Source organism: Rhinatrema bivittatum, chromosome 15, assembly GCF_901001135.1.
Source record: "Rhinatrema bivittatum chromosome 15, aRhiBiv1.1, whole genome shotgun sequence".
In the NCBI taxonomy this organism is placed as follows: Eukaryota; Metazoa; Chordata; class Amphibia; order Gymnophiona; family Rhinatrematidae; genus Rhinatrema; species Rhinatrema bivittatum.
The window spans coordinates 50,231,299-50,254,594 of record NC_042629.1 but is presented as its reverse complement, the minus strand read 5'-3'; the positions used below and the strand labels follow the sequence as shown (position 1 = coordinate 50,254,594).

At 44.0% G+C, this 23,296-nt stretch overlaps 1 protein-coding gene across 1 annotated transcript; it reads left to right on the top strand.

Moving 5' to 3' along the window:
* The first annotated feature begins 30 nt into the window (after positions 1-30).
* On the top strand, positions 31-21,177 carry LOC115076731 (cell cycle control protein 50C-like). Its single transcript, XM_029578540.1, has 7 exons — positions 31-3,630; positions 5,258-5,368; positions 8,966-9,070; positions 11,198-11,294; positions 13,848-13,991; positions 14,993-15,202; positions 16,333-21,177. The coding sequence occupies exons 1-7, from the start codon at positions 3,424-3,426 to the stop codon at positions 16,518-16,520; spliced, it is 1,062 nt and encodes a 353-aa protein (XP_029434400.1). The 5' UTR covers positions 31-3,423; the 3' UTR covers positions 16,521-21,177.
* The last annotated feature ends 2,119 nt before the right edge of the window (positions 21,178-23,296 follow it).

Below are 23,296 nucleotides of genomic sequence, written 5' to 3'. Positions count from 1 at the left end.
CCTTAACATAAAGGTTAGCCATGCTGACCCTGGCTGGAGCAGAGCCGTGCGTTCTGAGAGCCCTGAGGTCAGGAAACTAGAAGAGCTGAACTGTCAGTCCTGTTAAAAGCCTCATTTCTGGTCAGGAATTCGTGTTCCCAGATGCAGATTATTTATTGATGTTTGGATTTACAAGACAGCATCCTCCCCAGCTGTGACTTGCACTGGGCTGTTACAGCTGTCTGTTTTATCGAAATAGGGCACTGTGAAAAACAACTGCTCACACTTCATTATTCCAGCAGAAGGCATATTCAGAATCCAGTCCCATGCCGGCCTTAGCAAATTATTAAGTGGCCAGCACATCAAAGAGTTTTCTCATTTTTGTGGCAGTGGGAGAAACGCATTAGTACCTCTGGTCCTTAAGAGGGTGATTTTGAGAAAGATTTATACGTGTTGAATCCGCGGACATGGTGCTTTTACGCAACAGTAAGCAGGCGTTCCAGGAGGGCTGGGATCGTAGTTTTTGTGCGTGTTTTTGATTTTTGAAAGCATGCTTGTAAATCCACACGGGCCACGTTACAGCCACTGTCGAGGTGGAGCTTCGTGCATTCCGCCCACACAAGGCGGGTTTATGCACATCAGAAAATTCTGGCTATAATCTGTGTAGGCTGTCTGAAAATGACCCTCTAAATGTTGGAATAAAAAGGCCAAAGGTCATTCCATTCTTTTTATGGTAAAAAAGCTTAATAGTACATTGTATGAAAACACTGAGACACGCCTTGGGTTGATGTCTTCGGTTTATGACAGCCCTTGATGTGTTTCCGTCTTCTCAGGATCTGGCATTTGAAATCTGCTTCTGTTGCCATCTCCTGTAGCTTGCCTCAATTTATTTCACAACAAAGTAGAACATTGTTATAGGAAGGATACTGAAATCAATGGAACCTTTTGTTTCAAACAAACCAAACTAGATTTCAAGTTGGTAAACCTTGTGGCTTATAAAATCCTCAGAAATGGACAGTAGCATTGTTAAGTATTATTGGCTGCAGCCCGTTTCATGTAATGCAATTTTATAGCAGCATAGTAAATGCGGCAGTAGGGTTGCCAGTTGGCTCCAGCTTTTCAGGATAGGCTGATCCAGTCCTAGTTTTACCCCACAGGCAGTGATGTAAAACCAGGAAAATCTTGAAAATCTGGAGTCAGTTGGCAACCCTAGACGGCAGATAAAGATTAAAATGGCCTATCCAGTTTGCCCAGCAGCAATCTATCCACTTTGGGTAGAAGAAGATATATATGCACATAGGTTTCCTTGCCTACAGTCCCATAGGAAGGAAGGCTCAGGTCAAATTGTGAGATTTGGAAAATGTGATGTCAATATAGACTTGAATATTTCTTTATGAAAACTGTCATTTTTCTGAGACCTAGTATTATATTGCGAGGAATGGTCCTTATTTATATGATCGATGTCTCTGGCTCCTGAGGAAGGCAAAACAGAGATCCTTTGTCAGTGAAAAACTTAAGAGGGGAGATTTATGGCATATGGATAAAGTTGTCATTAGAAGATTTGCGTTTATAGCAGTAGTGCCAAAGCTGAACGACAACAGGATTGTGAAAATCAAGGACTACACCATCCAGAAGGAGTCTGTTAGACGCAAGATTTTGTCAGGTGGGCGACTTTTCTACTTTGAAGTCTTCTGGGAGTTTTAAAAATTACAAATTAAAAAAATACTGTTATCTTTTCTACTTTTCTAATGATATTTTAATGAAGGATTCTTCTAAAGGGAGTACATTCCTAATAAAATTGTGAATTTCTTTTAGAATTTTGAAAGATTTTTGTTCTATTCTTTACGATGTAAAGTTGTTCCCATCAGTGTTCTTATTGTTTCACTATTAGATTATATATATAAATATATACACACACACACGACTCCTTCACCCCTTTCCCCAAGTATTATTGCATTATGATAGGATCTATACAGAAATCAATTGAACTTCATTTTAAAAGGGTTTTGCTGTTAGACTATCTTTAAATAACGATAAATTAGGGGGTTTCCTGTAAGCATGGAATAAGGCAAACCCTTGAACCAAGAGCGTTCCTGAGACATCTCCCCTCTCTCCCTCGCAGCGTAGGCTGGAGGAGACTGTGCAGCGCACGTAGCAGGATTCTGCGCGTCTCTTTCAACGGGCAGGAACTGTTTAGAGACGTGGCGGTCTTAATTTCCAATCTAACAGCCTTAAAGGTTGAGCGTGTGCAGTTTCGAAAGAGAAATGGCGCGGATAACGCCTCTTTGAAAACGTTCCTAAAGCATGCCAACCTAAACGGGGAATTGCCTCTCCCCCCCCAGGAAGACTCTGCCATCAAACGTATTTAATTATTTTTCAGAAAGGATCATTTTCTTTGGCAGGAATTTCAGATACACTGTAAAGCAAACGAGCTGCTGTTTAAAAAGGGAAAGGTTATGCTGCAATTCAAAATGGCTTAAAGAATGACTTTTAGTCTCCAGCGGACTGAGCTGGCTTATTTTGAGAAGATCTCTCTAAGGTAACATGAAATAAGGGGGGTCATTTTATCTCAGCCTGTGTAGTGCTAAAGGCCAGTTTGAAAATTCACAGGTGTAACTTTCTGCAGGTACATTTACACACCTTCTTTTGACAATCGAAAGTATGCGCCTAAATGCCCTTCCTATCCCAACTCTATCCCTCCGGGAGCAGCCCTTCCCAGTGTAGGGAAAAGTAAGCGTGAAATGGAGTTTCCTGCGTGCCTTTTTGTACACGACCCACTAGTTGGTTTTTAACGTGCTGCTTAAGCACATAAAATAGGGTTTTGCGTGCAGAAGTGGCTTTGAATATCAAGCCCAACGTACACACAAACTACCTCGTCGCCCGCATCGTCACTTCGTTCCCACTGCGAACACTGTGACATGGCTGCCACACACACACACACACTCACACACACACACACACACACTCACACACACACTCACACACACTCACACACACACTGACGCAGAATCGGATGCTCCCCGCAGTGCTAAAGCTTCCCTGTCAGAAGAAGCCAGCTCGGCAGCCTGCTGTCAAAGTGGATCAGCCAGCCGAAGGGCTACTTGCCCCCGGCTGCACAGATACCGATCACAGCTCGGGGCGTGCTAGATAACTGGAGACTTCCAAAACCGCAGCCGAGATATCCAGGGCAATGCGCTGAACCTCTGAGCAAAGTACACTGGCTGGGCAGGTGGCGGGGATGGCACCAGCTCACTGTATTGACTGTGAAGCCCAAGGGAAGAGCTGAAGCCGGTTAATGAATAACTCCCAGGAAGGTAACAGGAGGCTTTCCTCCAGGGCTCAAAACGCGAAAGAAACGCCGTGTGATTATTAAACCTCCCCTGCATGCGTTCTAAATCTCTTTTTATACAGAAAATAATTTGACATCCTACTTGCTGGAACAGCATGAAGGGTAAGAGCGCCAGCACGACCCGGCATCCTCCTCCTTCCAAATGCCCGGATAATTCGGCATTTAAACAGCAGCGGGTGCCCGCTTGGACGCCAACCCTCTCCGCTTGGCCTGTCCTGCTCAGCTTCTTTGGCGTTGGAAGTTTCTGCCTCGCCGTCGGGATCGGCTTGATCGTATCCACCACAAGTGTTCGTGAAATAAAGGTTTGGTTTGGTTTACATTTCATGTTCCGTGGTGTTAAAAAGTGGCCTGAGAAATGAGAGGGGTGTGGCAGAGACAGGATGAAGGAGGATGGGAGCTAGCCCCCTGTGTATGGGATACCCCCCGGGGAGCTGAGATAGCGTCAGCTCAACTAGGAAATAAATTGCAATAAAAATGCTGGATTTAAGCAATCATTAGGCAAAACGTTACTACTTAATGTATTGAGAACTAAAGGGAAAGAAACCATTTCAACATTGTTTCGTTATTGTACAGAAAACTGGTAATTAATGGTATTTACATTTTCTGTTCCTGCAGGACTTCCCACTATTTCTGTTCTCCCAGGGACCATTTCGTACATATCTTGGATGTCCGGGCTTTGCTTTATGGATGGGGGGGGGGGGGGGGTGGGGGGGGAGGAAGGGGGAAGGCTAGCTCCTTCCTCCTGCTCTTTTGGGTTTCCATCTCGGTCAGAACAGACTCCACATAGGGCTGTGGTGCCACGAGACTTCACACTCAGCTATCGGAGGCTTTTCCTCACTTTCAGGCCGATGCTCGCCGAGCAATTGGACGCGCGTCCGTAAACCCCCCCCCCCATGCAAAACGGGGCTTAGTGAGTCCAAAACGTGCGCTCAATCGAGCACGTAGCTAATAGCGCTAATCCCATGTAAATTCATGTGATTAGCACAGAAAATACTGCTTTTCTGTAGTTCCTCTAACTTAATATCGCAGCGCTATTGAGTCAAAGGAACTGAAAAAGAAGAACTGTTAAATAAATTGGGCTGGCGATCAAGTAAGGAAAACGGACACTCAATTTAAGAGCGTCCGTTTTCCTAACCCATGGCTGTGCACGTTAGGAAAACGGACGCTCGTAAAATTGAGCATCCATTTTCCTCATACGCTGACAGCCACCTCTCCTGGGCACCCGATGCCAAGGAGACTCTAGGAATGCAAAGTTTTCCTTAGTGCCTCCGTTTTACTGTTGCAACCCATTGAAATATTAAATTGGGCGCCCGGGAGAAGTGGATTCGTGTTAAGCGAGCGGGCACTCAAATCATGAACGCCTGTTTAACGCGTGTCGATATTGCATCGGTCTGTTTATTGCCTCAGCCTCCTGTAGCCACAACAGAGATTCATCAATAGGGGGCCACAGATCCCGAATCTCCTTAGGACCCGAAATATATTGCCACTGTTGCAGGATGGCTGAGATTCACCCCGACACACGTCCCCAGCCCCACGCCCTCTCCTTAGGGAGAATCCTGCCAGCCTGAGAAGCAAAAACTGTCCAGGGGATCAAACCCAGGCCTAGCACACAAAAGCATTCAGACATTGGGCCAGGATAACATGCAAGATCCTGCAGCATTTGGTGCAACACCAAAAAGTCCACACAGATTCTGTGGGTGGGGCAGGAGACGGGGGAAATTCCAGCATCTGGATTTACCTCCCAGGAGTTGCCCAGTTCTCTCCTTGCCTTTTAATTCGCATCCCCAACATTATAAATTATTAGGAGCACATAACAGCCTTTGCCAGTTAGGTCCTAGATGCAAAGCGGAAACCAACCAGAAAGAAGTTCCCCTTTTAAGCAACACTGACGTCTAACTTTCTTCTCTTACCTTTTTCTTTGTCCGGCAGATTCGGTATTCAGATGCATGTTCAAATTGTTCCAAGTTGCGTGAAAATTCATCCAATTCAGAAAAACAGTGTACATGTATTGTCCACTTCTCACTGAGAGAAAGCATCCAGGTGGGTGAAAATCAGGAACAGGATATTGAATACATTACTGGGCAGACTGCAGGCAATCCCATTTACTAGGCTAATAATAATTTCAGACTGGTCCCAGAGTTATAGTTATTTACCTTTTCAAATAGTACTAAGAGCAGGGGACATTCCATGAAGCTAATAGGTAGCACAATTAAAACAAATTGGAGAAAGTATTTTTTTTCCACTCAGTGCACAAATTGTGGAATTTGTTGCCAGAGGATGTGGTGAAAGCAGTTAGCATAAGTGGGTTTAAAAGGGGTCTAGATAAGTTCCTGAAGGACATGTCCATAAACCATTATTAGCCATGTAGGCTTGGGAAAGCCATCACTTTCCCTGGTTATGAGCAAGAAGGACTGGACCAATTCTTTGGGATTCTACCAATTAATTCTGACCTGGATTGACCACTGTCTGAGACAAGATGCTGGATTAGCTGGACTTTTGGTCGTAACTAGTTTGGCATTTTTTATGTTCTTATAATACCTGTAAGGGAGTTTAGTCTGACATGGTTTATCTGATATTTAAATTAAACAAAATAAGGTCCAAATTCGAGTTAAGAGAGCAGAATACCTACACCTTTCTTCAGATGGATAATAATTTTTATTATAGCAGAATAAACATACACTGGTTTTATATAAGGTAGATATTGTTTTAAGTTTCTGGTTTAACAGAGTAAATCACTCCTGCTACAAAAGTTATGAAATAGACTTTATGTTTAGCTCCCAGCTAACTTTTCAAACACATTGCCAATAACTACCCCAGCTTAAGTAGTAATTTAGCCAGTTTATCTTACACTAATAAGGAGTGTTGGAAGATGTCTCAGGCTCTCTCTCTGCACTGCCGTCGGGTCATCCTTTAGAGAATCAGGGTCCTGTCTCAGCAGGGAGGGCAGCCAACTGGACCTCCAGCATGCAAATGACAGGTTAAACCCACAGTCTCAGGATGACACCCAGAACTTACAGGCACCTCTTTAAGTTATGCAGACATGGACGGGGCGAAGATAGCTCGGCTTGGGCAAGGATGACCAGCAAGTGTGATTAGACAGACAGTCCAAGGTTAATGGTGCAGAGCTCGCTGAGAAAGGGAGTTCAGCCTTCAAGCTCAGCTTGGGCTTCGTGAAAAGTCTCGGGTGCCAAGTTCACGGGTGTGAACTTCAGCAAGCAGTGCAGTGCGGCAGGGTGGTCCTGGATCTGTTGTCCAAAGTCCTTTTCTTTCCTCTCCAGATTTCATACATATCCATATGCATAGGATCCAAAAGTTGATCTTGATTGGATGTCACCACAATCCATTCGCATAGGATTGTTGGGCTTCCGATATGACTTCATCTTAGCTGGTACGTGTATGCATATTTTCATGACGATGCTGACATGAATCAGAAGACATCTGTGAAAAATACCAAGCTTCATTGCTAGATACAAAGCTTGACAAGGACCCAGGCTTAGGCAAGTTTGTGTCCAGCAGGACCAACGAAATTATAAGGTGAAGACAAATGCTTGATATGAAGAAAAATAGCCTCATCTTCTACTCAGTGTAGTTCCCACAGGCATTAAAACTGCAGGGGCCATCACATGGCTGGACCTCCATCTTGTGTTGCTCAGGCTTGCAGAGTTTGATTCAGTGCACACCTCTTTTTTTTTTTTTTAAGAGTGACTGGCTATTCCCTACACATCACTGGTACACAGAGCGCTGGGCAAGATAATTCACATGGTTGCACAATCTGTGCCTTGCAGAGCCTAAATTGTGTAGGATAAAGCACAGGAGAGGTTAAGGAAATGGCTTTAAGGTAAAGTGAGTGGGAGTTTAAGGGAGTAAGGACAGGATCTCTGTTTGCAGCTCTCTGCTCTGATCTCCCCATTGCACCACAAGCCGTTTTTTTTTAAGCTATCTTTTGCACTGACACAGAGATAGGAGTGTAATTCAAGGCAGAAAATATTTTGGGTTACTTTCCTTAAAAGTCTGCTACATTATTTTTCTTTGTTCAGCTCTGTACTAAATAAATAATGCTTAGGAAAATGTTTCTATGAAGTGGAAAAAATTGTGGCTAAATGAGAGACCAAGTTAATTACTGCATGGAGACTTGTACAGTAAATAGAACTGGCATCTGAATGAATGAATGAATGAATGAATGAATGAATGTCAGTTCTTTTTGCTGGTTCTGAGTGGCTAGCAGAAGTATCAGAGCAATGAAGCAGATGACTCAAGAAACCATTCTTAGTCCCCACTGGACAGCAGATTAGAAAGCAGTTTGCAAAGAAGGGTTTCCTGGAACAACGAACACGCACATTTGTCTAGGGAGACCTGCAAAAGAAAATCCAGCAGGAGATCACACAGAAACCGTCCTTGCCGATGACAGCGCCTGCTGTGTCCTGCCCCGAAATCCTGCAGGGGTCCCGCTGTAACTTAGCGCTGTAGATCTCCTGGATTTTGGGTCAGCGATTTCACAAAACATGAGGAGAGGATAATGGCAAGTTTATCTGCAGAGAGAGGCGATGGACCTCCGGTGCGGAAGGGAGGTTCTGGGTTACTGGTCGCGCAGTCTTTCTTTACATGCACGGCTTGCAGAGAACTGTGAGAATTTTAGAAAGACCATTAAAACATGACTTTTTAAGCTGGGAAGTTTTGTGTATAATTCTCTTTTTGCTAGAGTGTTTTATTTTGCAGTGAGACCGCACCTTGAATACTGTGTACAATTCTGGTTGCCGCATCTCAAAAAAGATATAGTTGCAATGGAGAAGGTACAGAGAAGGGCAACCAAAATGATAAAGGGGATGGAACAGCTCCCCTATGAGGAAAGGCTGAAGAGGTTAGGGCTGTTCAGCTTGGAGAAGAGACGGCTGTGGGGGGATATGATAGAGGTCTTTAAGATCATGAGAGGTCTTGAACGAGTAGATGTGAATCAGTTATTTACACTTTCGAATAATAGAAGGACTAGGGGGCATTCCATGAAGTTAGCAAGTAGCACATTTAAGACTAATCGGAGAAAATTCTTTTTCACTCAATGCACATTAAAGCTCTGGAATTTGTTGCCAGAGGATGTAGTTAGTGCAGTTAGTGTAGCTGGGTTCAAAAAAGGTTTGGATAAGTTCTTGGAGGAGAAGTCCATTAATGGCTATTAATCAATTTTACTTAGGGAATAACCACTGCTATTAATTGCATCAGTAACATGGGATCTGCTTAGTGTTTGGGTAATTGCCAGGTTCTTGTGGCCTGGTTTGGCCTCTGTTGGAAATAGGATGCTGGGCTTGAGGGACCCTTGGTCTGTCCCAGCATGGAAATTTCTTATGTTCTTATGTTTTAATATACGGGTTTGGTTAGAGTGAGTGTTTATTCTATATGTGCTGTGACCTTATATTTTACTTGCTTTATGTTTCTAGATCGCAAACCGCCATGATTGGTTAGAAATAGCAGTTATATCAAATTTATTAAACATTACTGCTGAGATCTCTTGAGTTTTGTTTGTACCTTAAAATCATCTTTCCACACTGAGTTCTCTGCCAGAGGGTCCTTCTGTATCTGTAAGTGTTCTCTTCTGCTACCTGTGTTTGAAACCTCTACTAATTGTCTCCAGTTCTGCTTTTCCAGGGAGATGTGTTCATGTATTATGGCCTCAGCGGCTTTTACCAGAACCATCGGCGATACGTCATCTCCAGATACGATGCGCAGCTGCTGGGAAGAAACATAACAAATGTAAGATGGTTTATTGGGCTTAGGTTACCTAGCTCCATTCAGCCCGTCGACGCATGTGCACAGAGCGAGGCTCTGGCTGGTGCTGCTTGATATTGATGCTCTTTCTCTAGATAAGGTCTTACACCAGAAGGTTTATTGTGTCTTAACTTCTGGGACACATGGTTCAAACACTGGACTTTGCCCGCGATCATCATTGCTTGGCCTGTGTCTATTCTTTTATGGCAAGGAATAAAGCTTAGAGCTCTCCAGACTACACATCTGTATCCCTTACATGGCCCAACCTAGGTTTATAAGCACAGGAAATAGAGACACTTCTGGGATTGGGCTGCACCTCACCAAGGTTAGGGATAGAAAGAGAGAGAAGACATTTGTCACCCCTCCCGCTACATGGTTGACGTTACAAGGAATTCACAGTGGGGTCTTAAGGTTTTCCTGGTCTGTTTTCTAATTACTAAGGAGGCCGGTGTAAAAAGCTAAGAGTTAACACTATGGGACCGATGCAAATCAGTGCGCTCAGCCGAGTGCACTGTTAACCCGCAGTTGGATGCACATTTTGGATGCGCATCCACAGCCCCTTTATGCTATAAAGGGATTAGCATGTCCACAATGCGCTCATCACATGCAAATGCATTTTATGAGACTGTTAGTTATTCATCCCACATGCAAAAAAAAAAAAAAGAGCACCAGACCCGCACATTTTTACGCTCAGAAATTAATGCCTGCCCAGTACAGGTGTTAATTTCTGAGCAGCCCAAAATGTTGTATAGAAAAGCAGAAAATACTGCTTTTCTGTACATTCTCCAACTTAATATCGTGGCGATATTAAGTCGGAGGAACCAAAAGTTTAAAAAAATTTAAAAATACCATGGTCAAGTAAGGAAAACAGACGCTCGGTTAACAAGCATCCATTTTCCTAACCCGTGGCTGTGCACCAGTTAGGAAAATGGACGCTCGTAAAATTGGGCGTCCGCTTTCCTAACCCGCGGACAGCTGACCTCTCCTGGGCGCCTGCTGCAAGGAGGCGCTAGGGGCACACTATTGACCCTAGCGCTTCCTTGGGAGCACAACCCCTCATTTAAATATTGTATCGCACACCCAGGAGAGGTGCCTGGGCGTGCGTTAGAAAAGCAGGCGCTCAACACTGAGCACCTGCTTTCGACGCACTTTTTATTGCATAGGCCTCTATGTGCTGAAGTTCAGTGCACAGTTTCCTAACACACAAGCTTTTTTTTTTTTTTTTAAATCCCGATGCACAAACCGCAAAATGTGCACATTATGAAAAACATGATTTATGCGCATAACTCAGATTTTATACGCAGAAAACATGGTTAATATGTACAAATCATGTTTTCTGCACCTAAAATCTGAGTTAGGTGCAGAAAAAAGGTTTTCCACATATAACTCCTATTTTATGCGTGGAAAGCATGCTTTCGGTGCACAACACCGGTTTTCTGCATGTTTTCCCAGATCTGGAACTTCAGCTTCCGCTTGTAGACAAACATTAGCCCTGGAAACTTTACTCCACCTCAGAGTAACATTTCCAGCACTAAGAAAAACTGGAGAGTAACAGCTAATGACTTCATTAGCAGGGAATTTCCATGCAAGGTCACTAACGTAAATGCATAATGTTGCATGTTCCTAAAACTCCTTGCTGTATCAGCAGTAAAGTTTGTGCACAACTGAGGGTTAAACTGTGTGCTCTGCCGAATGTACTTTAAGGTTTCTTTGACCTTACAGGACAATGTGTTTTGTAAAAAAGAATGAGAAGCCAGCATTTCACAAATGAGAAATTTTGGATGGGAAACAGAAAATGATTACTCTAAAAATTTCATTGTAAATCTATTATAAATACATTTCTGAAGCTCGTTATTAAAATTAAGAAGATGAACATCACCGGGCAGGCCTTGTCCACCATCAGCCCGGCAGGTTGATAGTGGTCAGGTCTCGTCCAGCAAGGCTACAGCAATATAGGTGGCCAAATGCTCAGGCAACAGCCTGATAATGCTGGTCAAGCTTCTATGGCTGGTAACTGGGATATATCCTTAGTGGTGTAGGATGCATGAGCCAATCAGCATTTATCTGCTGCCATCTGCTATCTTACTGACATGTCTGTTGTTTGTTCTAAAGGACCAGGCCGTTGAAAGCAAGTGTGCACCCTTCTCCAGGAATAGCGATGGAAGTACAGTGGCCCCATGCGGAGCCATTGCCAACAGCATGTTCAACGGTAGGCACTCTACACATGGGCACCTCGACCTTAACTTCTTTGCACATCACTGCAGACTTTAAGCTAAAGGAAGTCTTGCAAAATGTATAAAATATGAGCTGATGTGGCTGAGGAAACCCTCAGTTTGATGCACTGGCAGTAGTATGGGAGGGTGAGCATTCGCAGATCAAGAAACAGATCAAAATTTTAGGAACTTTGGTTGTTGTCAATTTGACACTGGCACCATATATTTGACAGGTTCAGTAAGAGGTTGGTTTTTTTTTTTTCCCCACTGCTGTCAACTTCGCCAGTTGAAATCGATATTAGACATGGGTGATCTTACAACTTTTATTCACTCTGTAGTGGGAAATTAATTTGACTATTGTATGTAATGCAACATTGGCAGGTTTGCCTAAGAGCTGGTTACTGAAATAGCAAAATGTCCAAAATCAGGCAGCCAGACTTCTGTTGGGCTTGTGGAAGTTGGTCCATCTATCTCCATTTTTAAAATCACTCCACTGTTTGCCGTTTGAATGCTGAAGCAGGTTCAAACTTTTGTTAGCTTTTAAAAGCATGCCTGGGAAAACATCCCTTTATCTGACTGTTTAAAGCGATATAATCCAAAACAGCAACTGTGTTCAGCAGATGAAATTTTATTTCACATCCTGGCAATAACTGAGTCCTGACCGTAGATAAGTAGAAGTCAGGGTTGTTTTGTGTACTGTTCCCAAGTACCTGGAGAGAGGTTACTGATCACTGCCTATTCAGGAAGCTAATTAAGAACCTTTTCTTAAGCTTTTACATAATTACTGTTAGTGTTTTATGACCCTGGCATCTGGTTATGTTGTACCTATGATTTAGGGAGTTATGCCCCTAAAATCTTCTGCAAAGGAATCTATTAGTGTCGGCTAATTTTTTGGCTTTTGTTTGTTGTTTTTTTTATGCCAGTACTTTTATTGTTTGTATTGATTTATGATTTGTTATTCATGATGCATGGTTGATTGTATTATTCATATTGTAAAAGTTGCCTTGGGCAGCATTGGTAAAGTGACCCAGAAATATGAAGTAATAATTCAGTTTATGACCATCATGTTCTGCCTTCTGCAGCTTTTCTGAAAGTCAGCCTTAGTGTGATCCTGGTGAAGCCCATTGCCTACTTGCAAGCAACAGTTTAAATGGAAAAGATTCACTTGTGGATCATCTTTCTCTTTGTCTGAGCATCTTCCTAAGGTTTATAACCCTGACAGTAATGACTTTCTTCCTCCAGACAAATTAATTTTTGTGAAGCTATCTTGATCAGAATTAAATTCCCCTAACGAGGCTTCTTCTGAAATTATCATAATTCACAAATGTTTTCTTTTCAAAGTAATCCGTTCCCTGCATTACACCATCTGAATTAAACTTTCTTAGCAGACATGAAGGGCAGACATGTATTGTAGAAAACTAGTAAATAATTCAAAAGCTAGGCTGGTTGGAGACTGATGCCATAAAATGTTGTCCTTTCTTTGATACTTTGGTTGAAAAAGCGATCTTCTGTGGCATTTTTTCATGACCATATAATCGCTTTAGCAAAACAGTCTGAAGGTGTCTGCCAGACAGCATTTAAGATGTAGCAATGCCTGTGGGACAGGGGGCTCATCTCCCCAGTAAAGATTTGCTCTGCTAACCACCTCTTGGGCCCCAGACCATAGATGGGGATTCCTTAAAATCTGATTGTCAACGATGAGATGTGCTTTTGCTTTTCAGTTTAGGTCCAGATTCATTAGAGCTTTTTTTTTTTTTTTTTTCTTCCCCATTCTCCATCTATAGGAAAAGACTTTGATGAATCAGACCCATTATGAGCTTAAGAAAATTCTTTTGAGAATGAGATGGGAGAAGGCTGAGCTTTTTCATCTCCTTTGTCATAGGAAAAAACACACGAGGGTTGCCCTAGATTGTAGCAGATCCTTATTTGGGGGAGAAGACGGAGGTGTTCACCCACTCCGCAGTTCTCCTGCATTCCCGCAGTTGGGGATCTTTCTCGTTTCCCGACTAAGGCATACCAGCTGGTGAAGTTTGATGCTATGAAATTCACTGTTAGCCGTTGAATCTCTTGTGGACCTTCGTCAGCTGGTTTTGGGGGGGGGCATGGTTTGGCTAACTTTACCACCAGTGTGTCCCATGCCCATGACTGTTGCCTTTCTGAACATCCCCAGCTCAGCCTCATTGTGGGATGTCATCCATCAATAGGTGTTCAGAATGTGCAACTCAATGCGTCACGTTGCCAGATGATTGTTACCTGCATTGTGATAGCGTATTTTTATTGAAGTGTTATTGTTCTATTGTAAGTTATAATTGTGCTGTAAGCCATTCTGAAGAGCAGGGTATAAATGCGAGAAAGAATAGAATCAGGATCCTAATTAGATTTGGAGCCAGATCATCCCATTGAAGATTAGTGTCCAAAACAGTGAAACAAAATTGTTACGTGCTAAAGCTGTGATATTCAGAGTGCAACGTTTATGTTCCTAACACTCTCTATTGCATTCAGCCTCCTTAGAAAACAAGGATTTTAAAATAGCTTTTACTTTTTTTCAGACACCATTCAGCTTTCTTACCACCCTAATGCATTCACACCCATCCTGGTCCCACTGCTGAGGACTGGAATCAGCTGGTGGTCCGATAAAAACGTGAAATTTAGAAATCCAAAACCAGAGGACAATCTCTCCCAGGCATTTGCAGGTAAACGTGCAGAAAAGGAATGCTGGTGGTTTTCCCATTGCCCGGTCTTTCAGCTAGTGCTATGACATGAAAACATCTACTGTATGATGTGACGTTGCCGGGACTGAGTGTGCATAATTGTCTCAGGTCCTAGGTTTCAGATCATAGCATCAAAATGGGCCAAAATTGTATTTTACATTCCAATGTTTAAAACTACAGAACAGAATGTCACAGTTTACCGCAGCTATATGTTGGCTACCAGCACAAAATTAGGACTGACAACAGAAAAGAAATCATTGCATAGAAATGAGGCTGGGTACAGATTCAGATCCAACTTTTTCACCATTACTGTTGCCGAAAATGGACTATATAAGCGTGTTGCTAATGATCTTGTGAGTGCTAGAGGTGTTCATTGATGTCATCAGAGAACGGGAGGGCCATTGATGATGTCATCAGAGAATAGCAGGCCCATTGATGATATCAACTACGTGTTTGGCTTCAGCTCAGGAAGGAAATGCAAGCTGACCCTTTCTTCACTGTGTGTGGAGTATGTGTGTATTTGAAAAGTGCTTTCTAAATTATTTCAGTTAAACAGGTGTCCTTAGATAAGCAAAATGTTGAAATGCTAATAACCTGATTTCTAGCCTCAGGGAGCTTGTGTAACTATGCAAAATTTTCAGCCAAGTAAGTGGATTACAGTATGTTAATGCATTCAGGAAGCAAGTGCTGGAAGCTTATATAGTCTCTTGGAGGAGAAGTCCATTACCTGCTATTAATTAAGCTGACTTAGAAATAGTCACTGCTATTACTAGCAACGGGAACATGGGATAGACTTAGTTTTCTGGTACTTGCCAGGTTCTTATGGCCTGGATAGGCCACTGTTGGAAACAGGATGTTGGGCTTGATGGACCCTTGGTCTGACCCAGTATGGCATGTTCTTATGTTCTTATGTTAAAACAATAATTAAAGATGAAAGCATGGGGAAGGACTGAGTGAGTAGCACGCCTCTTTCTCGCCTACAGGCACGGTGAAGCCTCCGTACTGGCAGAAGCCCGTGTATTCGCTCGACACGGCCGACGAACAAAATAACGGCTACGTGAACGATGACTTTGTGGTGTGGATGCGGGTGGCGGCCTTCCCCACGTTCCGGAAGCTCTACCGCCGCCTCAGCCGCACCGGGGACTTCTCCGAGGGCCTCCCACAGGGGAATTACAGCTTAAACATCTCCTACAGTATCCTTTCTCCCCCCCCCCCACAACCACAGCAGGAGGCAGAGGGCAGCTCGCCGTGGCCGAGTGACATCATCCTCCCAATAAACTCCACCCCACAGGCATGGTGGGAGAGCAGGTGGTGTTTAGAAGCTCTCTCTTAGGGCTCGGTATTTTGACTTTTCCGAGATGAAGAAAATCATTAACATCCTCATTTATGTTGTTGCTGAGAGGTATGAAATAGAAATCAGACCGGTGTGTAAAGTTATTTATAAACGCACCCCTAACCTCTGTGCTGTGCTGGACATCATTAGAGCCCCATGCAGGCCTGAAAGTGTGGCTTGTGGAGCATGAGTACAGCACGGACAGATGGAGCAGGTCATCATCGGAGCCCCTCACGCCGATGCATGGAAAGCCTGGGTCGCTTCCTGGGCCTTTTGGCTCAGATACAGGCCTGGAGCTGTGAGCCAAGGACAGGCCCTCCTTGGATTTTTGGCAGAGATTGGGAACCTGTATAATATGGTGGGGTTAACACCCTGCAAGCTGTTCTTATGGGGGGAGGATTACATAAATACCATTGCCAAAGGAAAGGATTAAACCTGCTCAAAAGAAATTAAAAAAAAAAAATTGGACAGATGCAGACTTATGAAAAGATTTTTTTTTTAAATCGAGGGTGTGACCATAGTAAAAGAACTTCTGCTTTTTATTGATAAAAAAATATAAGAAATAAAATATATTAGGAGCCAAAAGAAAAAAAAAACACAAGAGTAGAGGCCAAAGAAAAAAAAGAGAGATAAAATTAGGCAAGTGGAGTATTTAGAGACATTTAACGGGCACTTTCTGCCTCAGGGTATCCCTGCAGGCCAAGGTCAGAAGTAAGGTTGCCACTTTACCCCAGGTCAGCCAAGAGGTTTTCTCCCTTTCCATACGTAGGTTTGTAGTTCTCAAATAAGTGAACTCCAAAGCTATCCGTGCATTGGGGTGAAATCAGGACTGGGTCGGCCTGTCCGACTGGCCTGCAAGGTAGCAACCCTGGCTAGAGACAGCAAACCTCCGCAGTGATGCTCACTTTCTGTGAGCGAGTTTTATTGCTCTTTATACTTCCTCGTCGACAGGCTGCAGAACCCTTATTGCATCTTAACTCCCGCCTCCAGATTTCCCTGTCTCCAAGTTCAGAGGGGAGAAGCAGGTGATTCTGTCCACGGTGACATGGTGTGGAGGAAGCAACCTGTTCCTGGGAATCGCCTACACCGTGTCGGGTGCCGGGATCATTCTGGCGGCGTGCGTCATGCTGGCCATTCACTTAAAGCGTAGAAAAAAGTTTACCTATTCGGAACACTAGGACTTTGACTTTCAAATAAAACCTCACTTAGCATTTGGAAAGTAATTGTCTGCTCTGCATGGTTGAGCACTGGGCTATATCTTGTCCGTAGTTGGCCATTGATGTGCACATTTGATCCCCATGTACCTCCCGCTGTAAGAATTTCTGGTGTGCGTGTGGCTGCTCTAAAGATATTTTAAGTGGAGGGGGAACCACCTCACAACTTTTTGAAAAAATACCCCAAGGTCATCTGTTGCAGCTGAAATCTTCTGTAGCAAGACTGATCCAGGCCATCGGGGAACCTGTGAGAGGCGAGAGCTGGAGTTCAGCTCAGGCATCCTCTGCCCGACATTCCTCTTCTTTCTCCGACCTTCTGGCTTCTAGGAGAGATTTTGTACATTACGAGCACCTTGTAGTAGACTTTACGTCTGAATTGGACCCAGGAGTTTGTGTCCAGTGCTGCTTGTTACATTTAGAGTGCTTTGAAAATTCAGCATTTCTAATGATGGCGGGGGCTGGCCCATCGAGGGGGTGGAGTTGTGGACTTTGCTTCCAGAAAATCATTGGGATGGGAAATGCCTAAAAATATGTTCCTACCTTTAACATACATAGAAACATAGGGGTGTGGGTAGGAGAACTGGATTTGTCAAGAATCTAGACGGGAAATGAGCGCAATTGGTCCTGCAAATACTTTGCAATAGAAATGAAAGAGCCCTGTTACCAAGATGATGGAAGCATGACCCTACATCCAGGAAGCATTGACCTCTCCTTATTTTGTTTAAGAAGTTTTCCAGTCTTTTGTCTCCTCTCTGGATTTTTTGCCCCACTGAAGGGAAATGCCTGCACTAATATGAGTTTCATCCAGAAAATAACATTACTGTTGCCTGAAAAATGTTCTCCCTGTATTATGCACATAAACCATGGGGCCGATATTCAGCCGCTGACCAAGCTAGTTGTTAGCCGGTTATCTAGCTAACCTAACCAGGATATTCAGCGGTGCAGCCAGCTCCGCTCCTCCCTGGAACGTCTGCCACCCTCCCCCAGGAATGCCCCGACCTAGCTGGCTAAATCCTAACTTGTGAAAGAGTTAACCAGCTAGAATTTAATCGGATAAGTCATCTAAAATAGTGGCCAATAAGCCATTTAGATGGATAACTTTTCAGTTACCCGTCAGAATGGTTTTGGCACAGACCACATGTGTTACGAGCTCAAATCCTGTTTTCTGCACATAAATCCCAAGTACGGGGACCCCCCCCCAACAAACTCCAGGTTTGGCCCCGTAGATTAACACTAACCCCAGAGCCTTCCTCCACCTCTGAGCAGCAGTTATATTTCCAGTTTTAGGGAAACCTAAGTTAAGCCTAGGTACCTGTGTGCGTTGGAGATAACAGGAGAGCGTCAACAAGCGTACATTATTACATTGGCCAAAGACTGCTCACGTTAGTTTGACCAGAGAAGGGGGAGAGTCAGCTCCCAACAGCTGGTCAAGAGATGTGTTAAGTGAGTCCAATAAAAAGTTATCACTGTATATCCATGTGCTATGGGGATTCTTACATAGGCTCGGCACCTGCACATATGCTATTTTTCAGCCACATCTGGAAACTAGTGAATAATCCAATATACTCTGAACTGCTCAAACTTTCTTAAGAGGGGAACAAAGATATCTTGCAATGCTTTTATAACAGCCAGATGTAGTAAGAGATTTAGCTCTCAGATGCGCATTGCATTGCTACAGTAGTACCTTACTAAGTAGAAAGATATTCATTGCAGATTGTGAAGCAAATTTGAACAGATATTGTCCTTTAAACGTTCCTGAACTGGAACTTTTGGGCCCCATTGTTATTAATATTTTTACTTTTAGATAGTGTACGTAAATGGCACAGGAGAAATATAATGCAAAATTAAGTTGAAAATTTTGAAAAAATGAAAAGAATAGGGAACATTCTATGAAGTTAGTAAGTAGCACATTTAAAAAAAAATACTTTTTTCACTCAGTGCACAATTCAATGCCGAGAGTGTGGTAAAGGCAGTTAGTAGCTGGGTTTTAAAAAGTTTGGCTACGTTCCTGGAGGAAAAGTCCATAAACCATTACTAACCAGGTAGACTTGAGGAGAGCCACTGCTTATCTCTGGGCATAAGCAACAATTATCTGTCTACTATTTGGGATGCTGTCAGTTATTTGTGACCTGGATTGTAAACAGGATATTGGGCTTAATAGAACCTTAGTTTGACTCCTTATGGCAGTTCTTACGTAAGTTGGTTGTTGAGGGGGTCCAGGTAGTAACAACACAGTTCACCTAATGACCTCTAACGGCTTGCTGCCACTGCAAAGTTGGGTTTGAATTGGCAATCTAGAGGTGAAAGGCTCAGTATCCTTGTGCCAATGTGCATTGTTGCCCTTTGCACAATTATTTTGAAAGCTTTTAAGATGATCGGTGTTTTGCCCAGTATAAGCTTATTAAATACTGTAAATGTTTTCCAGACTGGGGGAGCATAATAAACGAACCAGAAGTGCACAAAGCTGAATGAGGAGCAAGCCCCAGTGGAAGACCTAATACTCAAAAGTTAGGAAAGCAAACTGCTTGGATACCCCCTGGAGTTTGCATGGCTCCTAGCTCAGTTCTGTGTGGTTGCTGCAGACGAGAAGGGGTAGAATCTTCACAGTCCAGCAAGAGGGCATCGAGGCGGAGTGCGGCACAATAGCGGAAAGCCGGTTGGGATGAGGTCTACAAGAGCGTAAGGGGGTAACACTATTTCAATTGTGTTGCAACATGTGGAGAGAATCTCGCTCCCTCCCTAAGTATCTTTTACAAGTTAAAGACCCATGGTACTGATCGCACTGCTCTGAATGGCAAGCTTTGAGGCTAATGCCCTAGGTCAGGAATTGAAATCAGGCAGAGATAATGAGCCTTCCTGGGGAAAGGGCACAGCTGTTCAAAGGCATCATCGGCGTTCTCGGCCTCTGACTTTTAGTACAGATCTTCGGTTTACTGCTTATCCCAGACATGGGTGAAGACGAGATTCCATCCATAAAATAATTATCCTGATGTTAAGACTACAACAAAAATACTTCAGTGGGTAAAGTAATGAAATGCCCCTTATTTTATTGGCTGACAGGCTTACATTCCCTAAATACTCGTCATCTACAGAAGGCAACATAAACCACAAAGCTTGCGTCCAAGGTGTTCATCCTTCACTACAGGTCAAGCCCCTTTCAGAGATGTTTCTCTGTCTTAGCTAAAACATACTTTTAAGATTTATTATTTTTTTTTTTTTAATTTGCTTTAGTATTTTCCTGTCCTATCAAACGCCTGGCACAGGTTACAACATAACATCCATAATAAACACACACAATAACAAGCCCAACATAACCCTCACCTCATCTGCTAACCCTCTCATTTCTCTCCAGAGCCCCAGCTCATGCTACCATAGGTGATAGGTATATTTTTTTATTGTCTGAACTGCCAGGAAAATGTACTCATTTATTTAAACCTACATGACTAAACAATAGGAAGGGTCATCTTGACAAACATTAACTAGATTGAAATTATAATGCATCAAATTGGAGAAGACAGTCTGGAGCAGAGAAAAAAGTGTAGATGAAAATTGTATTTTTGGTGGGGCTGGCCCAGCGATTCGAGTCAGAGCTCTACTGCAGCACAGGATGCTCAGATCCCTCATCTACCAGGGCCAGAGAGACCTGGGTTCGCTGCAGAGGTGGTGCACGCAGGCTCGAGGAAGGAGGGAAGGCTACTACTGAGGCAGCCCCTGCTGGCCATCAAGCGGTGCCCAGGCTGCGCCCTCAGGTAGATGTAGATTCCTGCTGTTTGGGGTGTGGGGAGCAGTAGAGACCTCTGGGAAGCAAATGGGTACAAACAAACAAACAAAAAAAACCAGGGACAGTAACTTTTGATACCGGCGCGCGGGAGCACAGTTGCGCATATGCTGGCTCACGCCAAAAGACGCGGCCATTTTATAACATACCCGCATATATGTTTTTGGCTGCACATCCCTACTAATTCAAATTATTATGAATTTTTTTTTTTTTTTTTACATCTGTAACAGGGAAGTCGGATCCATTTTCTGAGCATTCAAATAGCAGTTTGATTGCAAGTGGGGTAGTAGTGACACCCAGTGGTGTGATAAAGAGCAACCTTATGCTCACCAAGCACTCCCACAGCCTGATTGATTACCCATCCTATTGACCCCAGAGAGACAGTCCTCTCCCTCCAAATGTACAGCTTTTCACTAAGTGGTAGGTTAGGTATAGAATTCCTGCACTTCAGAAGGGAAGACCATGAAAGGTTACTGAGGAGTAGCACAGGCTCTCTCTCATTCCATGGAGGCCTGCCAACTTATCCCGGGGCAACAAACGGCCCATCCCCGGAACGCCCCTTTTTCGAAGCTCCGGGACATACGCGCGGCCCTGGGCTTGCGAGCGCCGCCGAGCCGATGCAAGATAGGCTTGGCGCGCGCAGGGGCAGGTTGGGGCAGCTTCTTGGGGGTTATGCGCGTAACCCTTTGAAAATCTGCTCCATAACGCGTACTCAAATTCTTTCAACAGATATCTTTGAAACAATACTTCAAAAATAACTTCTCTTTTTTCTTTTACATTAAACAACAATTTGAAATTTAAATGCTTTCAGTTTTTTCTTTGACATTTAACAGTACCTAAACAATTATAATCCTATTCTGTTTCTTGCAGGACTATATACTGAATTCAGCTCAGATAAGTATATGACTTTTTTTCTCTGTGTCCCAAACTTTAGATTTGTACCTTAAGAAATTGAGTCTTTGTGGGGGGGAGGGGGGGTTCTTCCAGGCTCTTCTAATACCCACAGTTCCTTCTACAGTAAGTATCTGCCTCTTTCTTCTCTATGTTTGTTGTTTTTCCCAGCGTTGTCTGTCTTTTTATGTTACTTTCCTATTTAGACTGTTAGTCTGGCCAGACCTAGGATGTCTCTCTCAGATGCCTGTACACACTTACCTGTGTTCTTTGGGTCTCCGTCTGAGCTCTGTCCGTAGCAACGCAAACTCCTATGCGACTGTGTCTGGCGCAGAAACTGTTTCCTGATGTCACTGGCATCTGTCCTTCCTCTGTCTGCGTCCACCTAGAGGGGGGGGTACCTATCATCTGGCTATAATAAACCTATAACGGAAACTGTCCGTCCCCCCCCCCCAGCATTAAGAGTTCCCTAGTGAGGGTGTCCAACGGCTTGATGAAACTGGTGATCTAGCTACAGTAAACAGATAATCAAAAAGTCCCAATCTTTAATTTTTCAGGGGGGACAGCATTCACTTTTCAGTCTTCTTATTCCCTCTCACTAGAACAAGTTAAATTAATCTGCATTCCTGTTCAGCTCTTTACTGTTAGCTATCCTTTTTTTCTTTTTACCTGAAACCAGGATACAGGAATTGCTTAGAATTTAAACTCACGATTTTTTCTTCTTCTTTCTTCCAAATCTCACCTGCCTCCAATAATAGCAGTATTACTGGTCCTGTGGTTGTTACCCTCAGGTGCAGGCTGGTTCTGCCACAATTTCTTTGGAACCTGGCAGAGATAGTAATTAGTATTTCTGCCTCCTCCTCCAAAAGCCTTCTGCCTTCTCCTCAAGTTTCCACATGGAAAGCCTTTTTTCTTTAGAGAGCAGATCCTTGCTTTGCTGATGTCACCAAAAGGACTGCCACTTTTAAAAACTCTTAATTTCCCTGGCACTGCCACGCTCAACTCTCTTGGTGACAGAGTACAGATGCCAGTCACCTCTAATTAATTTCCATATTCTTTTAGACTAGCTGTGCTGTCCCGATGTTGTCTCCCGGTAGCCGCCAGCCATCGACCGTGTGTTTTTCGAGTTGACGTTGTCCGGTTTTCACCGGTGCCCTCTATGCCACCAAACTATGTCTATCACAGACCCCCATGAGGTCTGTGTTCTTTGCCTGGGGCCATCACACGACATGCTATCTTTGCACCCAAATAGCTCCTAAGAGCCATCGGGCACGGCTAGACAAAATGGAAAAGCTATTCAGGTTAAAAAAAAAAAATCAGATCCATTGTCGGCGTCAGGGACTTCTACCCTGCAAGGGAAAGGAATCTTGACATTGGCCCCCTCTCGGTCTCCCCTCCGTTACCACCCCTGGATCCTGAGGTGGGAGTAGGGGACCAAGTGAGATCCTCATCCTCTCAGGCAGGTTCCTCCATCACCGGCAATCCCGGGTAAGGACCATGGTGTGCACAGACGAAAACACCAACCGCTTGTCCTTGAAGTCTGACCATGGAAAGGTATCAACCACCTCGCTGCCTCCCTCTAAGCAGTCTCGTCCAGAGGAGGAGATTTCCTCTTGTCCATCTAAGGACATTCAGTAGTCACCACCAATGCCAGTGGAAGGTTCGGTTCCAAACCCTGCCACCGGGGTCGATCCAATTTCATTGCCTCCTCCACCTCCCGCTGTTCTATCCTCAGTGGCTGTTGAGGAGGAATTAGAGAGGCGCATGTGGATGGTGATCAGCCGGGCCCTGCAGCGCATCGAGCCTCTGGTTCCACTGGGACCACCACTGCCGCCAGAGCCAACTCCAATGGTGCTTGCTGAAGCAGCTGGACCTACTGCTCAGTGTCTTACCAATGCAGCCAGCTCCAATGCCCCAAGCCCCTTCACGGCCAAGGGGAGCATCGCTGCTGGCACCACTGTTTTTTATCCCAGTGAGCGATTCCTCAGACAAAGAAGATCCTTTGTGGTCGAAGGGGCCTCCATTGCGCATGACACCGCAAAAACCTCTAATTTTCCGGAGTCTCCGGGAT

Coding starts and splice junctions, on each gene's coding strand:
- LOC115076731 (XM_029578540.1), top strand. CDS start 3,424: ATGAAGGGTAAGAGCGCCAGCACGACCCGGCATCCTCCTCCTTCCAAA. Junction 9,071..11,197: donor TGGGAAGAAACATAACAAAT/GTAAGATGGTTT, acceptor TTTGTTCTAAAG/GACCAGGCCGTTGAAAGCAA. Junction 15,203..16,332: donor CAGCTTAAACATCTCCTACA/GTATCCTTTCTC, acceptor TCCCGCCTCCAG/ATTTCCCTGTCTCCAAGTTC.